Genomic DNA, 25082 nt, shown 5'->3' with positions numbered 1-25082 from the left:
CATGACCACACATCATTGTATCAACAGAACATTTTCAATTTGCACATGTTTATAATTCTGCAAACAATTTTTCACGTGTTAGTCAATTTCTTGAGAAATAATAATTAATACCCAAATAAGTAAAATCTACAGTAAAATAGAAACATGGGAACTAATTTGTCCTAGAAGTTAGAATCAAAATATAATGAATAATTTTGACCAATTTATTTTATATCCATACAGGCACTTTATATTTTCTGTCCTATTGCATTTTTAGTTTTTACAGTTGTCTCTCTTTTATCCAGAGTGCTAGATAGCAAAAGAAAGATTATGCAAAATGCAATATTCAAATCTGGGTTAGAATCAAATGACATTAAGTCTGAGCACCCCAGAGAACTTACAATGTATTAGATGATTCTTATTAGTGAATCTTGCTAGGTAAAAAAACACAGTTTTATTTTAGCTAATGTTGAGTTTTGAGCACTAAAACATTTTTCTTTTGTCACAAAATTGAAAAATATCATTAAATGCACTAGAGTAAACCTCAGAGAAAATAAAAAGGAGGACAACATCCTGGCACATATCCTAGAAACGTAAGTTATTTCAGCTATGCAAAATCCCCATTACTTGGAAAATTGGACCTCACAGATGTACAGTACTTACTCATTGAATACAAGGTCAGGAGCAAAGTACAGCATTCTGGCATTAACGTTTTTATAGGACCTCCAACCCAAGGCAAACACCATAACCCCCATCCACGCGTGCTGAATAACAGTCATTTGGTCATCCACATGCAAACTGCGAAAACCTGCAGAAGATTCCATGAAGAAAACAAAAAGAGGAATATTAAGAGCAAATGGCGATACGGCTCTTACGCATCAAGAACATTAACATCATAAAACATTCAATGTGAAAACAATGTTCTCTTCTCTGGGAGATTTGCTAAACTAACTTTACAAAAAAAGTGTTAGTGAAAAGAAATGCTACATCTGTGATGGCAGTTAATGAGCCTGAAAATACAAAGCCAAAAGTCTGTGACTCAATTCACACTGTAAAATCCATTGAACATGCATTAATTACGGTCCAAAACGACATTTTGTTTACAAGATGCTTTCTCAGGCACTTCTATGAGTTTGCACTATGTTGTCTTAATCTTTGGGGCATTGTTAATACCAACTCCCCTTTGTCTAAATCCAAAATAAAAAGCAGACTTTCTTACTGTGCTGATCCTGATATTTCAAAAGAAAAGCAGGGAGTATTGTACAGAGAAGAGGTATAAAACCATGACAACCACTGATTCTTCCATCTCTACACAAAAAAAAACTCAGACTACAGAAAGACTATAGAACTTTGTGACACTCTGCAAAGTCACCAGAATGTTGCTTACATTTGTAGCTTGTTTAAGATAATACCCAGAAACTATATTTGTGTATACAACATTGTAGGTTGTTTCATGGTTAAATATCACTGCAAATTGAGAAGTGATACCACTTGTTCTCACCTCCATTCTCTTTGTCCTTTAAGGAAAGCCTGCAAGCTAAATGTTTAAGTACTGTACACACATCCAAAGAAAACAAGTGGGTTATAAAAATAGAACTAAAATGAGCTCTTATTTATCCAAACTTCAAAATTTTTATATTAAAATTTTAATATACCTAGTATGTCACTAATAATGTACAGGTTAATTCCATAATAATCCTGACGTCAGGTGTCCAATATTGTCAGTAACTTGGAAATTGGACAAGCATTTATCCTTTAGTTTGCTTTTATCACAAGTTGTGAGTATGTTGGCTCTATGTTTCTGTGCTGGTTTTGATACTTATTTCTCTCTAGTGGCTTAATCCTATGTATCATTGAACTGATAAAAAAATAACAATTACCTTTCATTTTCACATTTTTGCAGCGCTCTACTTGACATACAGTACTCTATATAGTTAAAGTGAACTGAATTTCCTATTACTATTGGGCTTTATCATCAGTTGAACAGCATGAGAACATAGTATAGTATGTGGTCAGCCTAAATAAAAACAAAAGCTTTCAAGAGAGGCATTCATTCATTTTCTAAACTAAGTCTTCCAATACAGGGTCAAGTGAGACATGCTATTCAAAACTGATAAATTCTAGCGGAACTCTCCTCTCAGTTGTTAAATGACTCTGAAGATTGTTGCTTGGATGCAAAATATATTCTAAGAAAATTCCAGACATGTGAGAGATTAGGCAACATCATGGTTAACCAGTTTATCTATGAGGAAGTCCTTCAACTCTAAGGACTTAAAATGTCAGCTTTCCCATGGAGAGTATTTCTGTCCATTAGAACTAATACTGCACAGCTGCAGTAAACATCCAAGTTTGGAACTGATATTGTCTTAATAAACAGATCTATAAACTCCAGGGCCTAAAGTCTGAAAAAGTTGCAATAATTTCTGCAAATTCCTTCTTCAAGAGAAGTGTTGTTTATATTAAACAGTGGCTTTTATGATACCCCAATGTTGTTTAGCAGCACTTCTCATAGTAAAATTTCATGTTTTATTTGCATAAAAGACATTTACATTAGGTTTGCATAAAATAGTTTAAAAACAACAGGACAGGATATGCTACTTTTTATTATGGGGAAAAAAGGATGATCCAACTTTATGCAATGCCAAGTATTCAGCTACCCAGTTTACATTGTTCTTAGAAACATTAAACTTAAGAACTTTTATACTTCACACTATACAAGCTCCCTTTGAACTTTAAGTGGTCTTTACCTGGCAACCCTTTTGCCCACTTCACAACCTTCACCAGTTGTCGTTCTCCCAGTTCATTCAAGCTGGTGAGCAGACAAGCTGCTGAATCAGGCTGGGCATTGTCATGGCCTGCATTCACCACCTCTGGCTCGATGGACTCCAATATATTCAGGAACACTGGCTGGGTGTGGGTAGTGATGCTGGGCTTTGGAGACATGCACTGGACTGTCTCAATGTTGTTTTGGTTCCCAGCTTCTTCTAGACCTTTCAGCTGTCCAATCTTCTTCAACTTCCGAGCTTCAGAAGAAAGAGACAGGCAAGATCATTTTATATTTAATACATTTTAGTAAACATAGAAGGACATGTTCATTTTATGTCATGCCACAGGCACAGAAATACAGATTCTACCAAAGGTATAAATCATTTTTAACAAGGTCCTTTCCAACAAGTACCATTTTCTGAGGACTAACGTAACCCATCTGCAGTGCCAAGAAGAAGTTTCTGAACCCACTGCGTTGATACAAACTGCTGCATTATAGGCCTAAAATGTAAAATTCTTCATGCATTTATTATGTTATAAACTATATATTCTAAAAATAAACGTTTTGTTTAAGAGGAGGCAGGTTTTAATTAAACAAGGGTATCATTGTAAAGAATTGGAATTCCTATAATTATATGGGTTCACAAGCTCTCTCTCAATCCTGTGCTGTTTACTAAGAGCAAAGACTCTGTGCTGCATTCAATAATCTGGAATTTTTACGCTGTCACTGGATGATGTGCAGTGTTTTGGGAACATACATCTTCACACAGTGTGAAAGAGTAATGTGTGAAAACATCTATATATTTACCAAGATACCATTATATAGCCCCTAGAAAAATAAATATGATCTTTGTAGACAAGCTATTATTATTTCTTTATTTTGGTTACATACTGTAATCCTGGTAAGTGTCATGCCAACCCAGAGCTTAACCTGGAAACTAAGAGAACAAGGCAGGACCATGAATGGAACTCTAGTCTACTGTAGGACATACACACATACCAGAAAACAGAAACAATTTACAGACACCAATTAATCAAGGTAAGTTATCTTTGGAATGTGGGAAAACCCACAGCACCTGGCGAAAACCCATGTAAACAACAGGAGGACTTGAAGGCTATAAACTGAAGATGCCTGAGTCTAGGAATGACCCCAGCACCCAAGACCTGTAAGGCAACAGTGCTTTCATAAACTTCTGGCATTTTCAGAATGAGATCTGCTAACCCTGTTTCACAGGTAGAGAGATGGCCATAATACAAAGAAGTACAACAGTTACATAAATAATACAGTATTTACGTATTGTATGCATTCAATTGAAATATTAAAAGAGTCGCAAACAAAATTCATAATGTACATTATGTGAAAAAGCAGCAGCTGGTATGCAGTATCTTCTGGGAGCAATTCAGATTTTATTTTTCACAGCACCCACCTGCAGATACAGTTTCAAATAATTTGGCCAATTCAAAACCAGGCACCGATTCGGAAAGACTAACAAAGGAGATTTTACAGTTTATTTTTGGAGGGTTCATGCAGCAAAAACTAGACAGTTTCAGCACATTTGTTAAATATGTGTCTGAGATCTGTGCGACTATTGTCATAAGGATTGACGGTGCGTAGAGATGTGATGTCCATGACGGAGATTAAACATTCTGGGCCCTGTAACCAAAAGCTGTCAAACTGCTGCAAAACATGATTAGTGTTCTTAATTTATCAAGGAAGATCCTCACGAAATGGTCTTATTAAACTGTAAAAGAGAACAGAATTGGTGAGTAGTTGGACAGTTATAGGAAGAGAGGATGATGTGTCCTGGCTTGTTGATCTTGGCATGGAAGTAAACACCTAAAATCAGGTGGTTAACCTCAGGAAGCAGTTCTTCATAAGAACACCACAAACAAGATACGCAGAATTATGCTGTAGCATTTGGTATAAACTTTTATGCTTTTTGTTTTCCGAAAACATTACGTTTTTCTCATTTTATTGTTTTTCTGAAATATTTTATTTTTTAATACAGGTCTCTAATCGGTGAACTGACATTTCCAGTTATCCTACGATCAAACATATGCCCAAACCACTTCAAAAACAAAAGGGAAAGGAAAGCTTTAGCAACCATTGCACTTCTAAAAAACTAAGGATAAACAGGAGAATGAAAGGGTAGATTTAAAACAATAAAACCTATCTTCTAAATTCAATGTAGTTAGATTGTGAATAATGGATAATGGAAACACTAAATGACTGAGAGGTTTTCTGAAATAATAACTTTCATTTGTCAGCAGCTTTTCCAAACTGGATTCAGAAAATGTGCTTTTCTGAGATGGATAGCTAAATGGATAGCTAGATTGCTTTTTACTTGTATAAAGACCGTGTCATCACCACAGTTTTATTCTGGACAGTAAATTATGGATTTACCTAATATATATTTCTTATTTATTAATTTCTCTTAATTCATAGTGTCATGACAATATCTACTAACATCTACACATTTGTGTGTAACCCGGATCATTCTAATTCAAGGCTAATTCTAAATTTAAGAAAAAAATATTAGAAAACCAGAAATAATTATTTAATCAAGTTTATCCAATCTGTTGTTTTGGATTTTGAACTTTTTTAGCTTTTATCATGTAATGTTGTTTCTTGTGTATAGTAGCTCCAAACTGATGCTTTATTATCTGATGTCTTTCAAGGGTTTGCTTTGAAAAATGTATGTGTATGATAAAGTTGTATATAACTTTAAATTATATATATAGCTAAATTTTATGTACAGTACATGTACAAGATACAGTATATAGGACTATGTTTGAGAAATATTTACATTCTTAAATTATCTGTAAATGTTGATTTCTGGAAGAATGTTAATTTTTATTTCAAGATTACACGATTATTATTTTATTTCAAATCAGCCATGAAAATAAATGTGAAGCACTTCTATCTACATACAGTACCTTTGAAAGAAATCCATGAGCTATCATCCTGTCATCCATATAAATACAATTGCTGAAATGCTCTACAGTTTCTGTCCAATTTAGTTGAATTGAAAACCAATTCAAGAGGTTTTCTTAGGATTTTAAGGCATTTTCTGTTAGAATATTTCCTGCACAGGCTGATTTTCAATTATATTTTGCCCCTTACTGTTTGGTGCTCATCCAAACTATATTCCACACTAGTTTGCAAAATAATTTAACTTTATGCAGCAAAAATATATGAAAAACATATGCTAAAACTCCCAACAAAGAATGCAGTATTTAACATATTATTTATACACCTACGTATTCTACTAGCCAGTAATAGGGTTGGGTTTCACTTTCATTTGTTCTGTTTTGAATACATGTAAATGAATGAAGTATTGAATAAAGTAAGTTATCATATTAATGATAATAACAGAACAAGAGGAGCTCTTGATATACTGTAAATGTTGTTGTTAATATTGTTGTTGTTATAAATATACTAATGCATATTTCTGGTATGCATTAGCAGAATTCCCATGATCAATGTCACAGGCATTTTACAATTAATAGTGAGTAAATGCAGATACAGCTTTTGTCTTTACCAGTCACAGCTCTAACTTGAATTTAGTTGAACATTTATTTGCTCTTCTGAGAGGATAATTCTTTCAAGAAATCTCTCTCTTTCTGCTCATCAGCACCTCCAAACACATCAAAGCTTGCCATTTTCTCCCAGGAAAAGAGAAAACTGCACAAAGAATAGGCTACAAAAATATTCATTATTATTATCCAGCCATGTAAAATATATATTGATGTGAAAACTTTTTTTTTGTTTTAAATCATCACACAATTAAACCTAACAATTATTGCATTCAGTATTAATATGTTCTTGAATGCAAAAATTCAATTAAGCAACCAATAAAAAGCATCTTATTCTAATTACAACAGTGATTTAAAGTAAATTAATAACAGCATACAGCCTTTTGAATCAGATTTAAAATGTTTTAATGAGCAAATGCCATTCTTCTTCTTCTATCTTAGGAACAGTTTTGACTATAAAGGGATTTTATGAACACCTGATGAACTTCAAACAGCATTGCTGGATCTATAAAGGCCTTCTGCAAGGGCAGTTAATGATAATTTTTTCAGTGTGCTCATAGAGCATTTTTCCAACATTAATGTCTATTCTCAGTATTGCAAGCTCAATACATAATCTAGACCCTGTGGTAGCAACAGTATGTTTTCTTCATGAAGCTGAGGTGGGATTGTATTGTCCAAATAATAGATTGGCTTCTAGTAAAAAAAGGAAAAGACACTGTTGTTCTTTAAGTTGAGACAAACACTGGCATAAACAGCACCCTATATGCAGAAAACAAATTCAAAGATTTTAGAAATAAACTGAAGAGCAGAATCAGTTCTTGTGGAGCCTGCCTGCACCAGGATACAATGGACTGCAGTGTTAAGTACAGCTCAGTATGGTTGAGAATCAGGTGTGTTAAAGAAGGCTTCAACTTTATCGGTCACTGGAAACATTTCTAAGGCACAGGCCATTTGTATGGCCAAGACAGACTACATATGAACTGGACAAGAACTTCATATTCTAAAATATCTAAACTAGAATGGAAGAGGGCAGAAGGTCTTAAGAAAATATGCAAGGGGAAAATATAAGGGACAAACAACCTCAAAGGACCAGGTAATATTAATGAATTCCAAACGTATCAGGAGCAAGAAACAGAAGCTCCTGCATTTACATCTGATTATGATGTAATTGTTGAATACAGCATTAATGGTCAATGAACTCACTGTTACTGCTACCAGGTATATTTTTACACGAAGCTAACCACTAAAGGCACAATTGTTTGCTTTTTAACAATAAATACATTTTTTATGGCGTGACTGCCAGCAATTAATTGCAATAGAGGGCACTGTGTAGGTGTAGCACAAGTGAAACATTGCGTGAGAATTGGTATGGTAGGCTACCATGTGCCTATTTTAAATGACCTGAGGGTTGTTAGAGCTTAGGGTTGGGCTTTGAGATGATTCACATGGTTTTGATATGAGGCATCACATAATTACAAGTTTGGATAGTTGGCAGATAGTTGTGTTTTTCACTCTACTTCTCCCAAAGCTCATCTTGTCTTAATTGGAGGAGAAAGAGGCCACCCTACTTGTTCCACTGTTTAAAACAAAAGAAAAGGCTTGGTTTTTGATGTCCAAATCACATGGCAGATCTTCTCTCATGGCATTTTTCCCCTGCGGACAGTTTATTGTAAGGTGAATCATCACCTGGAAAAACCGATAAACTGTCATCGTACTGTAGTTCTTACAGTACATTGCTTAGTAAGATCTTTTTCAGTCTTCTTTCATGAGCATGGTATAAAAAAAAGACAAATTAAAGATTTTTCTGTGCACAGCCACATTAATTTTCCAGCAGTCAGGGTTTTTGAGTTTTCCTTATTGCCTGGAAGTATAGTGTGCTACTCAGTCAGGAGAGGCTAAATCTAACATGGTAGCAAAGGATTTGCCCTTTGGTAGGTTCACTGGGAGGGAAAAAGTGCCGTGGGGAAGACTTATCACGTGGCACCACCATAATAAGCTTCAAATGATCTAGGTTTAGTCTGAAAAAGCCCAATGTAGAGCCCTCTCCCTTTACTTATGAAATCTCTCTTTTCTTCTTAACTTGGAACAAAAACAGCAGTTGTAATATTTCCATTATGTCAACTGTAAAACATGCACCTGTAAGCAAAAGATGTTTTAATTTGGGTACTTTTAAAATATACTTGAGCTTGCCCACTCTATGTATTGTACTCCAGTAACTATCAGTAGATCTATCAAAAATTACAAAGGACAGAAAGGAAAGAAAGTGTTCACACTCATTTTCACTAATCACCCTATCACACTGAAATTGAATAGCAAAAGTTATCCCACCAGATGATAAATATCATCAACTTGCTCACTATTTTAAAATAACATAACACAAAACTATGTTTTCTGCTCTGAAAAGCCAGAACCAGTGTCAGTTTTGGTTCTGAGACTAAGTTGGCTTTGCAGTGTGTTACAACTAGAACATATTTTAATAAATTCACACCATGAATAAAAGAGATTTAAAAAGTTACCATTTTTACATTCTTTTCAGGTTACAGTGTTAATTGCACTTTTAAACTATTTTATAGATCTAAAACAAAAAAATATCAGCGAATGAAAAAAAAATGGAAACCATTTAAAATAACACACAAAAAGTATTTGTTAGGTTTTTTTTCTCTGTACAGTTTAAGGTTTTTTCTAATAGACAAAATTGTACAAGTACTGCCAATTGAATTTCACAAGGCTTGATTGATATGTATACGTTTGATATATATACTGTATATGTATATGTATATATAGAATGCTTTGAGTTCCATATTTCTGTTCTGTGAATGTAATCAGCTTCATACTTGATATTGATTATAAAAATGGTGCAAAATTGGTTAGCCTTACTGAGTTTAGATAGTTAGCCATTTTTTTCTTTCCACTGACCAGGTGTAAAAACATTGATTTTCTTTTTCTGCTTTCAATCATTCAATCAAGGTTTTTTTATCAAATGCAAAACAATACAGCATACAGCGGTGGTTGTCGGCAATGACATGCTTTTTCCGCAAGCTTGCAAGGAGAGATAGGACAGAAGTTGTTAGAATTAAGGTTATAATAATAATAATAATAATAATAATAATAATAATAATAAACTTTATTTTATATAGTGCCTTTAAAGGTGGCTTCTCAAAGCGCTTTACAGGATGACAATAACAATAAATAAGAAGACTACAACAATAAATAAGAAGAATACACAAGATAAGACACAATCTCAATTACAGCGATACAACAATAACAATAGAGGAGACCGTGGAAGGTGGTACTAAGAAGAGCAGAGGGGTGAAGAAGGGAACCAGTTAAGTAAAGGATTTTCTGAAGAAGAAGGTTTTGAGTCTGGATTTGAAGGAGTTTAGAGAAGGTGACTCTCTGATATCCTTGGGCAAAGAGTTCCAGAGCTTGGGGGCATAGCAGGAGACGGGCCTGTTGCCCGTACAATGTAGATGGGCTTGGGGGACAGTAAGGAGGGCAGAATTTGAAGAGCGGAGGTTGTGAGGTGGGGAGTAGGGCGATAAAAGTTCAGACAGGTACTGAGGTGCCAAGCCATGTAGAGCCTTATAGGTGAGCATGAGGATTTTAAAGTCTACACGGAATTTGACCGGAAGCCAGTGCAAGGACTCCAGGATAGGAGTAATGTGAACACTTGCACTAGACCTGGTCAGGATTCTGGCTGCTGAATTTTGGACATACTGCAGTTTGTTCAGAGTAGATTTAGATACCCCAGCGAGTAGAGCATTGCAGTAGTCAATTCGAGAGAATACAAATATGTTGATCAGATAGGTTAAATAGGTTACAGAGTAGAGTACAATAAATTATACCATTTACAAGATTTATGCAATGAATAACATAAGGAGATATGGTAGAGATAGGAGGTGTCAGGGAAAGGAAGAAAAAAAATGCAGGTGCACTTTATCAGTTTCAAGTGGACTGACTATTCATCAGTGGTCATTTGGGTAGTTACTCGTGGCTGCCGCGAGGTAATTTGAAAGTGCTGTTCAATTTTTTTTTTAAAATACAACAGTACATTGATTTTCTTTCCCACTTTTTGGGCCAACACATAAATGTGAGCTCCAATTAAATAAATAACATACTTGCTGCTGACTACATCTTAGAGTATTTCAGTTAAAACTCCACTGCACAAAGCAAAACAGGTCCTGATGGCACATATAGAGAGCTGACAGTGTTGTTGTTGTATACACAGGGTCAGTTCTGTTTAGTAGCAACAAATGTATAAAATACCTGAATGTTTTAGTCTCCTTCTAAAACAGCATTGGAGCAGCGCTCATCATACCTTTTCCTTTGTATCCTTTAACTAACAAAATATAGTACAGCATTTCATCAAGTGCTTACAAATCTGTCCATTGTTTAGAAAACGTTATGTGTGGATTTCAAAGATCTAAGAAAAAAAAACACTAGACTAAATAAAATGCGCTTAAAAACAAAATGAGGAGAAAATTCCTATTTTACGTTGAGCTAATGGAGATGCAAATAAAATGATCTGTAGTTCTGCACTTGAAAATCAAGACAGAAACTCAAATCGTCTAAGAGTCAAAGACCTGCGTGTATATTGCTAGTAAAGTAGAGTGTCAGGCGAAAACATTTTACTCTCCAAAGATAGCTCTTCAATTCAAATCTTCATTGCATCCTGATAAAAAAAAAATCTTTCAATACAATCTTTTCTGGCATAATAGTTTTGTTACATATTGAGCTGCAGATTTGGGTCTACGAAGGCAAAACACTGGAAAAAACACCACAATGCATTTGTTCAATACTCTTCACTCAAATATATCTCAGGGCAAGGAACATTTTGCAAGAGTTTTCTAGGGTTAAATAAGTATAATCTGACTAGCCTTAGATCCACATATAGTATCTGAACAGTTTTGCTAACAAAAACAAAACACCTACAATAAAAATAGTTATAAATAGCGAATTTGGCTTCAGGACAAAGGAAACTTTCACTGCTCTGTAAGCCAAGAAGAAAAAAAAAAGATTGCGCTTTGGAGGGAGCTCTTGGACAAATTGACCTAAATACTTCTGCCAAAGTTATTTTTTGGCAAAGTTTGCTTTTTATCAGCCACAATAAAGATGATCAAATACTGCCTGCAGTTCCTGAAGATGTGTGCCCCTAACAAACAGAAAATGAAAAAAACAATTCTTAGATACAAGGGACAAATATTTCTAATACATTACTTTGACGTTGACATGATAATTCATTCTGCTGCAGTTTTCCAAAAAGGTTCTCAATAAGTGTACTACAGAATGTATTGTAAATGGAAAATAACTTTTAAAAAATACAAAAACTCATACGAACTAAATGGCTTAAAATAAAAACATACAATTAAGCTACAGTCTACCTGGAGTGTGCAGTAAAAGTGGACCAGAAAATGCTGTATCAAGAATAAATCTTTTTTGCAATGTCCACCTGTAAAAGCAGACCCCAACAGTATGGTTTAAAGTAAATTTGCTATTAATTTATTAGTCGATAAATTACACACACATTTAGTGCTCATTCCTACTGAATAATGGATATACATGAACGCAGAAGCTTGGTATTGCATAGATATCCTCATGCTGGCATTAAAGTTTTTGGTGGGCTTACACAGCAAACAGAAAGGAGCTTTAAAAAATTCTTAGTCACACATTAACATGGAAAATATAAAGTTTTATTCCAAATTAAGATTGGTGCTTTTTACACGCACAGAAAGAATAAACAAAAAATAATTTTGCAGTTTTTGGCAGAAGGTTAGATTTGCCTTATGAAAAGCTCCTTCCATAAGGAAGCAGATTTCAAAGTAAGTTTAGCCAGACTAGTTAAAAACAGTAGTAACTGAGAAAAAGTCCTTGGCTAAAAAATGTAAAACTTTATTGTACTTATTGTAATACGTAATGGGGGCATCATACTATTAAATTATGTTGTTGCAAGCACTATATGTTCAATTAATAATCAATTGTGCGCTATTCATAAACTAGTAAAAATGATATCACCATACTGCCCATACTGTACATTACTTATGTTCTATACTGTATGATAAATCTGAGCTTGTTCTGTGCTTTGGATTCCCGTACACTTTACTGTTGTGCATTGGTATGAAAATGCACAGAACCTACACTTCATAGATTTTAATGTCCTTTTGAACAGATCTTTTTTTTGCGCTTAACACTGTAATTATAGTAACATACCACAATTTACCCCTAAACTCTAACTGTACAATGAAAGATGAGCTATTTTGGAACAGCACTGAAAAAGCTTTAGTGTTGATCAGATATAAACTCTATACAGATCATTGTTGACAGCAACAGATCTGCATGATTGTATAATTGTGGAGTATCCTCTGAAATAGGCATTAAGAGATGAAACACATTTACATGTTTCAAAAGTAGTAAAAACAAATGCTTAGAGTCATTTTATGTTCCTAGATTAAGCACTTGTACTAAGCTCACACAAAATCACATTTCAGTTTAGCTGAGCAATTCTTAACATGTTTAGTCTTCTTTAGGGTAACACTGGAACCCCTTATGAACTTCTAAATATTTGTGAAGAACCATCAAGTGAAGAGGCTACCTACATTAAGCAAGAAGCACTTTCTTTATAATTTTGGTTGTCAGGTTCAGTATGTCTCAAAGAAAAGCAAGCGATATTATAATAAAATGGTTCCACATCTTTTTAGACAAAAGATCTTCTCATGAAGTTCAAGGATCAATATAAAGCATGCTGGATAATCAAATACGAGTTTAACTAAGGTCTAGGTCAGGATTTATAAATATAAAAATAAAGCAAAATGTTACCATGTATCAGCAGACATGGTATTAAGACGTCTTGAAACATGATCTTTTACAGCTTTTAACTGAAATTTTAACTGAAAAATAGAAGACTGAAAATCCCATTTCAATCTTCCTTGTCATACTTTTGGTTTAAGCCAGAAATGCCTAAAAACAAAGCATTCATATCTATTTTGATTTGGAATGCAAGATCAAAGAGTGTGGAAGTCTCAAATTCAAATTTTCCACAATAGTTCCACAATGCTGCCCTCATGCCGGCATAACCGATAGTTTTGGCCTGTCCAAAAGCATCCAATGATGCTTTCTAGTAAACTAAATATGATCCACAGAGTACCTTTAGATATCTCTGTTAAATGTTTTGAAATTCTATAGTGATACCTGTACTGTTTGTCTAACTTAATTAACATAGATATTCTATATACACATACATATTATTGCGGTTTATTTTACACACGGTATATTGTAATACAGAGTTATCTATTTCACATTCAACCCCCTCTTTAGCCCAAACATTATTGCTAAATCATATACTATAATTAAATCTCCAATGTAAATATTTTAGCAGTTGTCCTCACTACTGAGGCCCCTTCAACTTCCGTCCAGAGAAGAGTAACCAGATACTGTACATTCTGGGGCTTAAGGGAATGTCCTGCACTGACAGGCTGAATGAACCTTTTTAAACTTGAACAGAGAAAACTACAAGTGCTCATACAAGCATTCAAAATCTTCAACGGCATTGACAAACCCAGCTGATTCCTTCAGAATTAACAGTAAAACAAGAACCAGAGGACATAGTTGCAAATTGTATGGAAGTACATATAAAACCAAAAACAGGTGGCACTTATTTACCCAAAGGGTTGTGTAAGAATGGAACAAGCTACTAAGCCATGTTGTTGAACCCAATACCCTGACGTCTTTCCAGAAACGTCTGGGTGAGATCCCTGAATCAGTTATCTACTAACTACTGAAGGGGCTAAAACTAGGACACAGTGCCCTCCTCTCAGTTGTAACCTTTCTTATTACACCACATAATTTCAAATCTTCAATGTTGGCAGTATAACCAGAAATATTCGCTGCTATGTTCATGTGATATAATGGAAGTGGTTGGAGGTTATGTATGGTATGCGTTTGTTTTACTTTGCTTTGAAATGCTTTAAGTTTTTTGTTAGCTTAGTTCTCATTGTGAGCTCAGACACTCTTCTGGGAAAAAAATCTCAGAGTGCCTAGATTCAGCAGGTCATAGCCCTGAAGCACAGTGCTTAACTGTACCAATCTACCATTGTTGCAAATGCATTAATGCCTTTTAGGAGCTTCTGCAGAAGGGTAATATTAAATACCGGACTGGCAGCTAATACTTCTTCTTTATGCACACTCAATACATTAATTAACTTTTAAATGTATGAAGGTTAGGAAGGTTCAGCAAAACAGAAGCAAGTGCTTAGATGCTATTAGAAGCGAAAGCCAAGAATAAATACCATAAACCCTTCAGATATTCACTGCAATATCTGTTTTCATCCTTTTCTATTTTTAATCCAACATTGACTTTTCAGAGAAATCTTATTAATCTAGGACAAAATCTAAGAAAGGTGTGCAAAGCTTTGCATGCGCTGCTTTAGTTACAGTCCTTTGGTATTTTCTGGGGTAATTTTTGGGAACATTTCAACATCCAAACCCTATTTGCAAGCTATAAAGTTCACAAAAGGTTAGTCTGTGTCACTCTAGGAATGAGGTCATGCTGTGGTTTGTCCTTTCCTGTGGCCTTGCTATAATCAAATCAGTAATTTGTTCAAAGTATAATTTTAATTTCATTCATCTGATGTGCTTGAATCGGTTCAGGAACATGATATGAAGAATAACCTCACTATGACCCAAATCAAATACAAAATTCAATACCCACCCAAAATTGCTAATTACACATCCATTCCATGTTGGCAGGTGTTAAGTGTGAGAAGTAAAAAAACTTTTGTTTTATCAGAAATCTCCAAACATGAAATTTGTAAATAACTGGTGGATTAATGTTTGGTTAAACCTTGGCCAAATATAAATCAAAATACAGTACAAGAGCTGTATTTATTTTTTTCAAGATTCACAAAACTTAATACAGTATCTGTATGTAAGACAGAATCATTAATGTGAAGGAGACTAGCTGGGAAAGCTGTATCATCAAAACACCAAATAGAAGTCAATTACAAAAAAAATACACAACTTTGCAGCTGTGCAGCCTTATTTACACATACTGTACCTGAGGACTGAAGAACTGAAATCTATTCATTTTTCTTTCTTTTGACTGTTTGAAATTAACATCTACTAGTTTCTTTGCTGTATATTTAATCTTGCCTAATGTTACCTTTTTTACTGGTATCTAAAGTGTTATCTCTGTGAATTACTGTATGTATAATATATAAACTGTTTAAATATGAAAACATTACATCATTTTTAACTGTTTTCTGTAGTAAAACATATAGTCCATTCTATAATAAACTGTGCAATTCTTTACATTCTGGCTGAAATAATCATTTGGTAGATAAATATCTATAACCATGAAATACAGTATATCATACTAATTTAAGCTACATTAAAATGTCATATCTGCCTTCTTTAATAACCATAATATTATCTTATGTGAAAAACTTCCCCATTTAGTGTGAAAAATGTGTATGTGGGTTTCTTTGGGGCACAGAAAGGTTATCAAAATATTATTTTAATAATTATACAGATATTCCATAGTTCTAAATCTATTCAATGACTAAAACACAACCATTCTATGTTATGTATTGATTGTGTTGAGTGTATATATACAGTACAGTTCTAAGAAAAATAAATACTAACCAATGTACTGTAAACATAATCCTTACTCAAATCCATACACAGGGCAGAGAGGCACAACAAGCACTTCTGTCAGACCAATGAAAAGAGGCAGAGAGATCAGCACAATCTCCCTTAATAGAGCTAGACAGGGAATACACCCTAGATTTCAGTATTATTAGCAGTGTGCTCCAATTCAGATACCCAGTCCCTAGCACTTCATCACCACTATTAAAATTGTTAAAGTTCCTTCTGTGTAAATGTCTTATGCTTGGATTTTCAGATGAGAGGAATGCAAACATCTTACTTTGGCACTGCTCAATGGAGACACACTGCATACAGCATACAATAAATAGGTCAGGGTGAACTGTTCTGTCTTTCTCCACCCCTCTGAACTGACGCCAGCACAAATAAAGAAAAAGCATCCAATATTTTTTTTATTTTTTTCTTCCTGACAGTGCTGAGAGACTTTTTATCAGCCAATAAAAACTCCAACAGTTTGGCAATCTATCAATTTTTGTTAAATGTCAGGCGAGAGCTCATAAGTCATATAAATCATGTGTAAAATAAGAACATTCCACACTGTCAGGCCCAGAAAACACACACAAGGTGGTCAGGTAAGAATCCTGTAAGAAAAGTAGGTTCAATCACTTTTCTAAGGCCAGAAATCTGTTGCAACAATCATGGTAAGATAATCTTTTGGTATCTAAGTGCCTGCTCATCCATAATGACTTATGTGTCAACAGATAAACATTTGTTGTTTATCTGTCAAATATTATGAAAACATCATGAACTGATTGCATTGAAAACCTGTATTGCCAGTTTACATAATGCCCATATGGCTTCTTCAAGTTCCTTGATATCACCAATTATATCAATGTTGAGAAGGAATATGGACATACTGTAATTTTTTACCAAAGCCACATACAGTATAACATACAAATGTTTGATATCCAGTTTCTTTAAACTATTTCATTTATCTACTGTTAGGGTTCCAAGTCCGACCATATGGTAGCAATGTGGAGTAGTGGAGAGGGCTCTAGGCATGCAACTGGAAAGCTGTGGCTTCGAATCCCAAGTGGAACACAGCGATGGTACCATTGAGCCAAGACTAGCAGTCAGATCGCTCTGGTACAATGTTCCACAGATAAATCAATTCAATTAAGGCAATTTGGACAGAAGTGACAGCCAAATAAATTAGTACTACCACATACAGTATGAATAGTGTGGGAATAAGATGGGTTTTTTTCTTAAGTTCTTGCTTATGTATAAAAATACTAAAAATCCTGATAAAATATGAGACGCTTATCTACCATTTCTTAGATTATAGTCAGAATAACTTAATTATATCAGCCTTATTTATTTAACTATACTGTATCTTTAAGACAGGTAGCTTGAGGAGTTACAGTAAGTGTCCTAATGCTTTTTGGTGCATTTTTACATTTTATTAGGAACATAAACTTCCAGTTTCCCATGATGAACTCCGGGCAGGCCTTGTTGAAATCACAACTCTAACTACATGACTGCATACTTCCTTTAATTTAATTTTCACCAACTCAGTTTTTTATCTGACATTTTTATTGCCCTTTTAATATTGCTTGTTGATACGTATCAGAAAGCTAAGTGTTTTACAGGGAATCTGAGCTGTGTTGGACATAGTGATTCTTTATACTTTCCATCTTGCAAACACTATCAAAACAGTACCTTACAATGTGTAGTAACCAAACGTAATAACGTTAATAATAACTATTAATTGTATTATTACGAAAAAATAATGAACAAAGGCTTACATATGACCATTTGACTACTGCAATTTTTAGTATTACCCTTTTTCTGAACTGGTAATTCTCCATTTCAATGACTTGCAGAACCTGTACTCTTATCCATTAAACATTAAAACTAAAATCTGCTCTCTTTCAAAGCTATAAATGTGAAACTGTACTCAGTAGTCTGATCAAAAGAGCAGCTAGCATGACCAAAAGATGACTCTGTTATTATATAGTAATTTGCCTCTTAGCTCGTCTTTCGTACAAGCAGTAATGTAGCAAGAATCCCTGCCATTTGCAATAAAAAGGTGAAAAATGTAAAAATGCATTACCGCACATTTTCTCTGTGTGACTGCCTGTGGTTGGTCCTGAATTATGAACATTTTAGAGTCTTTAATTCACATGTCTCCTGTCACTTCGGTGTCTCTTACAATTGTCGGTATTAATAGAATAAGAAAATTGAATAAAAAAAAATGAAAATTGACCACAGTACTGAAATTAGTCAGAGATGCTGTAATCCTGGGGACCAACATGACAAACAACTGCTATTTGATTGGGATGAAAGTATATGGAATAGGTACAAATGATGCTGCAGGATAGTTAGAGAATTGATTAGCTTCAGCACAAATGCTTCTTGGTTGTAATTTAAGAGATATTTGGGATGGTGATGGGATAAGGCAAAAGCCATTCATACAAAATGAGTGCCTTGATTCAACCAACTGCCAGTAAAGCAGTTACACCTTGGCTGACTACTAGGCAAAATGCTTCTTTATGTGTTTAGCACTCAAAAGTGGCCCTTTGGTTTCGCATAACTGTGTAACCATTAAAAAGTTTTAAAAAGTACCTTAAAATTCTGAACTTCTGCTTAATGTTCTACCAGATCAGTAAAGTAATGGCAAACCCACAGCTTTCTAAATTACAGCCATTCAAACATTTATGTTACATTACATACTGACAGACTACTGTATTTAGATGTAAGCTTACAAGCCTAGCATCAATGTCTTTCAAAACAGAGTGACAGACAAGGAGAGGGAGATTCAGAGATGGGTACTCATGGTGATGGGTGTCACAATGACAGGAAATATATGAGGAGCATGAGGTAGGGTTGCTTTTTCTTCTTAGGAAAGGGTTAAAGGCTGAAATATAATAATCCACTGAGGCCAAAAACAACAAAAAAAGGTTAATTAAATAATTATAATCCACTCAAGATCATGGAATGATAAGTGTTCCCTCTATATTCTATTGACACTGAGGCACGCAAACTGCAAGCCTGTTAAAATGAATATAAACATAAAGGATCTGTACATATTTGTTACTCTGAAAAAGACAATATGTATTAAAGACAGACACATCATTACAAATTTCTACTTTTGGGCTATGTTGCTTTTCCTAAATTTCCAGTGAGGTTCCATCAACTGCAAGGTCTGAAACCCATCTGTGATGAGCCCTATAGAACACTTCCACGTAAGCAAAAACAAAATGAAAAACGGTTAGGACAGAATCTGCAAAACTACTTACTACTTACAACTGTTATCATAAGCAGTCACCCAAAGAGCTCAATTAACAATTGTGCGGGCTCCTTGAGGACAATTCAACATCCCTGGTGATGTATAGTATCACCTTTTCCCAATGTGCAACCAAACAATGAAGGTTACTGGTCCAAATCCTTACCAGACATACTACTGAAATGTACTGTACCTCAGTTAATCTCTTCCAGTACTTCAGGAGACCAAATCCAGTTTTACTAATCGCTGAAAGGAATTTGTGAGAAACCTCTTTGTTTTTCCATAACCACTCCTGCTCTGCCATGGTGTATTATATTATACCAGTGCCATAATTCCATGCAGATTGTGTTTAACTCCTACTTTACTTTTGTTCTACAAGACTGTTTGTGTCTGAAGGCTTAAAATATGCAGCTTGCCTTAGGGAGATATGCTAAGCTACCACATCTGAAGTTGGCCTGCTCAAGACAATGAATATTTTGAAAGGAATTCATCTCAGCAACGAGATAATTGAAATTGGATTTTATGTTTAATCTTGTCTTAAATTCTGCATTCCGGCACATTATATAACAAAAGTATATTAGGAACCTCCTTTTACAATTCTGTATGAGCTGTATAAGCTTTCTTGTAAATATATTTGTCAATACATATTTTGGCCACACAGTGTAAAAAAACTTTTTTTACCTCCCAGGGTCATTCCAGCTTCAAAACATTTCCTGAGGCGGCAGGAAGGACAATTCTTTCTTCTCAGCTTGTCGATGGTACAATCATTTCTGCTGGCACACAGGTACTTCTGTTTTCCTTGAAACACAACCAGCACAAAACAAAGTTCTTTAATACAAGTTAGCAAGAAGCACAAACATTACTAGTGATGGTTTAAAACATGCAATCAGCTGAATGAATGAGGTATCTGAAAGTTGTCAGGAAGAGAGTGCACTGAATAAAAGAATTACAAAACACATATTTAAATATGAATTGAACTTGTAAGACCTACAAAACCATTCTTTCTGTACTGTTTGCTTTTTGGAAGGTAACAAAATACTTGGTTTCTTTTCTTTCAGTGGGTTTATGTTTTCAAACCTATAATGGACTGCTGTATACAAGTTTTAGACATCTTAGGCATAAGCAGGAGTTAGGATACATGTGATCTTTGAACAAGAGAAATTTACTCTAAGCCTCTGTAATTAGTACAGTTAAGTTTGGGTGAGAAAAAAAGCATGACAGCAATTTTTAAATCACATTGATCAAAATCCTCAAACACCTGTTAATAACAACTCAATGTAAATTTTGCATGAGCTGCCTACATGAATCACTGTAGTACCTAATCCACAACATTTCAAATCTAATTCTCATTCCTCTCTACACATCCATAACATTAAAAGCTCAAGAGAACCTAGAACTAAGAGGTACTTCAACTCTTGACCGTAACAACTCATGTATAGACTGTAATGCCTCCCAAGGCAGGAAAGCCAAGGGCAGAGCTTCTCTTTATGTATCTTTAAGTGACTGCAGGTGTAGAAGCATGTGATTCAATGAGCTTCTCTAAGGTGGTTAAAGCCAAACGGGAATGACTGAGAGAGGGAATTCCTCTGGTACTGCTCAAAAGGGACTAGTGTTAAAGGTTCATATCCTGCTGCCCTAAGTCTGTGACTTAAGGGCTAGGGACATGGGCTGCAACGAGCCTGTAAGACTGAGAGGTGTGACAAAATAGAAAAGGTTAACGTAAGGAGTAAACGTGGTGTAGCTGAGGGTGGTGTCATCTAGCATATGGTTCACTGTGCCTGGCATACCGCGAGCAAAGGGCTTGGTGATCCTGTGTTCACTATCGCTCAGATGCAGTGAAAAGCAGAAATTGATACAGAGGTTTTCCGACAGAGCTGTGAGCATATTTCACCTTGTGTCCTAAACTTTCTCTGAAAAGAGTACTGAGGAGAATACTGAGAAAAAAAGGTGCAAAAACTTTCCAACGGGCTGTGATGTCTGTCATCATGGGCTGTCCAATGTGGCATCATTACAAGATATAAATAATAACTGTCTAAGTAAGAGGATTCCCAAAATACAAAACACACATGAAATATCAGAGACTTCCAAATCATTTTAAATATGAGCACCAAGTCTGACATGTTGTCCATATTTTTCTTGCTTTCATTATTACTTGTCTGACAAGTAAGATCTAACTTTTGACTCCACATTTATTATTTTAATCTCAATTGATCTACTGAATGTGATGCCGCAAGGGATGCAGTTTCTGAGGGATGGTACTTTCTCCAAAACAATATACGATTCACTGATGCTTTTGTCCATACCATGATGGCCACTAATGGAAACCTTTTACAAAATGGCATCTGCAGACAGTTACAGGAACAGGGAACAGCTGTGGGCCCTGTTCCAGCCTATATAAGTTGATCATCAAGCTGCTAGATTGCTGATGCCAAGCAGAGAGGGGGAAAGAAGAACGAAGCATGGAAGAAGATACCGTGAGAGTGATTTGGAAACATAAATAATGGAGAGAAGAAATTCACTTGAGGAAAAGAAACATTCTTAGAAAAAAAACGGAGAGTGAGTGTGAAAAGCCATTTTGCTTGTTTGTTAAAAAGCAGTGAAGCTGCCCAGTGTTAAGCTAAGGAAATTCAAAGCTTAGGCAGGAGCTCAAACAGGATTTATTTTAGTTGTTGTTTTTTTTTTTTGCTTTTGTCTAAAATATAAAGCACACTGTTATAAACTACCAGTCTGTCTCAGGGTGTGACTATGTTTACCTGCCTATCTTGTGTGCCCTGTGGACACGATGCCCCCTGAGGCATCATAAGTAGTATAAGGCAAAGTAAAAACTATTTCATGCCATAGTCCTATGGTAGTTTCATGTCTTTGATATGTTTTATTAAACAAAAATATATATGGTTGAGTAGACTTACCCATTCCCTAGCAAAGGGAACAAAAATATAAACTACAATGTGAAGATAAAAAACTCGGAAGACAGCCCATTAATTAACCATGGTGTCTTCTGAAAGTATTCACCCCCCATGGATTTTTAACAATTTGGTTACATTAAATATAAACACATTTTTATGGAACTTTTTGTCGTTGATCTACACAAATTACTTAAAGTAGAAATGTTTATAATAGAATAAAAAAAAAGACATGTCTTGTCTTGATTTGACAAGTTTCACCACCCTTACTCTCCAAACTGAGCTCAGGTGCACATGTGAAATCTATCTAAAACTTAAAAGGAGTCCATGTGTGGTCATTTCAATTGGTGGACTTGATTTCAGAAGAAATACATCTGTATAATGTCCTTAAGTTGACAGTGCATGTCAGAGCAAAAACTCGGACTCTACCATGAAAACTATGGAGCTGTCCATATACATAGCTGTCCACTACAGAATTAGGACGAGGTACAGATCTGGTAAAAGGTAAAAGAGATAGATCTCAGACTTGGGTGAAGATTCACCTTAAAAAAGGTATAACAGCCCCAAGCATGCTGCCAAAGAAACACTGGTGTGGCTTCAGAACAAGAAGGTCAACATCCTTTAGTGGTCCAGTCAAAACCAGACTTGAATCCCATTAAGAATCTGTGGAAGGACTTGAAGACTACAGTTCAGAGATGCTTCCCATCCAACTTAATAAAGCTTGTGCAAATCTGCAAGGAACAATCAGCAAAAATCACAAAATCCAGATATACAAAGCTGTTACAGACATACCCAAGAAGACTAGAAGAAGTTGCTTCCACAAAGTACTGACTCAGCTGGATGAACACTTTAGTAAACAATATATTATATAAACTTAATTCCAATTTTACTTTGAGAATCTAATACAACTAAAGGGATAGCTTAGGAGATACCTTAATAGGAATTTTTCAAAAGTGCTTCTTAGAACACTGAATAGCATTCACTCCTGCCATGATAGAAGTTGTTCACTTCAGGACTCACCTTCAGCTGCTCTTTTGAAGAACACTTTACAGCTGCCGCATGTGAGTGCTCCATAGTGACAACCAGAGGCCTCATCTCCACAAATCAGACACGTCCTCTGAGGCGGAAAAAAGTACTCCATCGGGAACAAATTTTCTCTTCCACTCTCAAATCTTAAATGAGAAAAACAAAGGTGGGGTGATTACACAAATCTGAAACCATACTGAGATCTTCCCATTCAAATTACAGAACAATCAGAAAAATGTAGGTTAAAAACCAGGAGAAGACGGTCATTTAGCCTTTTTAGCTCACTTGGTTACAAGTTTGAAACCAATATATTTTTGAAAGATGTCACAGTACCAACTGACCATAATAATACATTTTGAATAACTGACAGATGATTCCAGATTTTTCTGGCCTTAGTGTGAAACAGGGTCTCCTCTTCTTTATATTTTAAAATATACTTCATCACAATTTATACTTACAGTATGTCCACTAGGTTGACTTTACCAATGTCTTTGAAGATTTTGAATACTTGAATTAACTACAGTACCTAGTAGTCTTCTCTTTGTAAGACTAAAAAAGTGATGGTCATTTTATTTTGACCTTATCTGTGAATTTGCCCTTACAATGTATTGAACTATGTATTATAACTAGGTATAACTACTAACGAATGTATTGTTAAAAAGTCTAATGATCCTAATACAAATCTCCCACAACCAAATCTGAGTAGTCACCCCTTATATAAATATTTTTATTTATCATGATTAGTTCAAATACTGTATATGCATTATCCTGAATTCCCGTAACTCTAACTTCTACTCAGTAAATTGTGATGTGTCCAAAGTTCAGCAGCTAGATTTATAACCCACACCAGACCCTGGCAGCATATCACTCTTACACAGCAGAGTAGCTATAAAACAAAGAAGAAAAACAAAGATCCTGTAACATCAAATAGCATCAGAATCACTGTCCCCTATATATTAACATAGCTAAGATCTGCACACAGATTAGGTTTAGGATAAGCCACTTGGAAATCATATGTGGGAAAGTCTGTTCCATCAAACAGGTTCTGTGTCCAAATGGATAAGAGGTGTTGTTAAAATTCTGAACTGTCACTGTTTTTTTCCTAGAGTTCTTCTATGCCTGGCAATGCAGTTAAACAAAATGTGTGAAAATAGTTACAATGTTACAGAGCCTATCCTGGCAAGCAACAGGCACAAGGCAAGGATACACCCTGTACAGGATCCCAGTCCAGCACAGGGCAGACTCACAATGGGGCCAAGTTTCCTAGATGTCATTTAACCTTCCAGTATGTTGTGGACTGTGGGAGGAAAGTGGAGAACAAAGAATACAAACTCCACACAGATAGCACCCCAGCTCAGAAAAGTAAACCCAGGGCTCCAGAACTACAAAGCAGCAATGTTAACCACTGAGCCACTGTGCCACCAAGCATAAAAGTCATCATTATACATTTACAAAGGTGTAGCTAAACAATGCATTTCCAGTTCCGAAACTTATTGCACCTGGGCACCAGATCAGTCAAGTTACTGGAGCAAGTCAGCTTGAAAGCAAACCTTGATCTGTTAAGTGTTTCCATGTCATGAAAGAATTATAAAATGGAGTTTGGTAATAACAAACAGCCGCAGCAATGTTATGGAAATAGTCTGGAAAACATTGCAAACAATAAAATAATTAGAAATCTGTTTACAATGAACCCCACTAATGTCTGTCACAAAATGAATGACAAAGTCCATTTAAAGGAAGCTTTCAGAAGTTAAATTATATGAATACAAAAAAACTATTTCCAAATGTATTTTTTTCTTGAAAATCATACATGATTTTATACAATATTTAATTACATTTGCATTCAATTATATTTTGCAATTTATTTTTTAGTGATGTGACATGAAATGGTCATCTAGGAAAATGAATTGAGATGCAGACCTAATTTCATTAGTAATAAAAAAGGGTTTGTTGTGTTTTATTTTCCCTTTGACAAATTTAATTGAATT

General features: G+C 35.1%; 1 protein-coding gene and 1 long non-coding RNA gene across 2 annotated transcripts in view; one reads left to right on the top strand and one right to left on the bottom strand.

Moving 5' to 3' along the window:
• The window catches only part of ar (androgen receptor), a 57711-nt gene that overhangs the window by 13951 nt on the left and 18678 nt on the right, over window positions 1–25082 (bottom strand). The window contains exons 2-5 of the mRNA XM_088596799.1: window positions 23089–23240; window positions 19847–19963; window positions 2727–3002; window positions 643–787 (exon numbers count right to left, since the gene is read on the bottom strand). Of these exons, the coding sequence (XP_088452925.1) occupies window positions 643–787; window positions 2727–3002; window positions 19847–19963; window positions 23089–23240 (690 nt within the window). The remainder of the gene's footprint in view (window positions 1–642; window positions 788–2726; window positions 3003–19846; window positions 19964–23088; window positions 23241–25082) is intronic.
• LOC148653830 (uncharacterized) lies at window positions 9398–10088 on the top strand. Its single transcript, XR_015924850.1, has 2 exons — window positions 9398–9659; window positions 9938–10088. It is a non-coding gene; the product is annotated as an uncharacterized LOC148653830 (long non-coding RNA).

This window comes from Lepisosteus platostomus, chromosome 10, assembly GCF_059453375.1.
Source record: "Lepisosteus platostomus isolate fLepPlt1 chromosome 10, fLepPlt1.hap1, whole genome shotgun sequence".
In the NCBI taxonomy this organism is placed as follows: Eukaryota; Metazoa; Chordata; class Actinopteri; order Semionotiformes; family Lepisosteidae; genus Lepisosteus; species Lepisosteus platostomus.
This window is presented reverse-complemented; position numbering and strand designations above follow the sequence as displayed.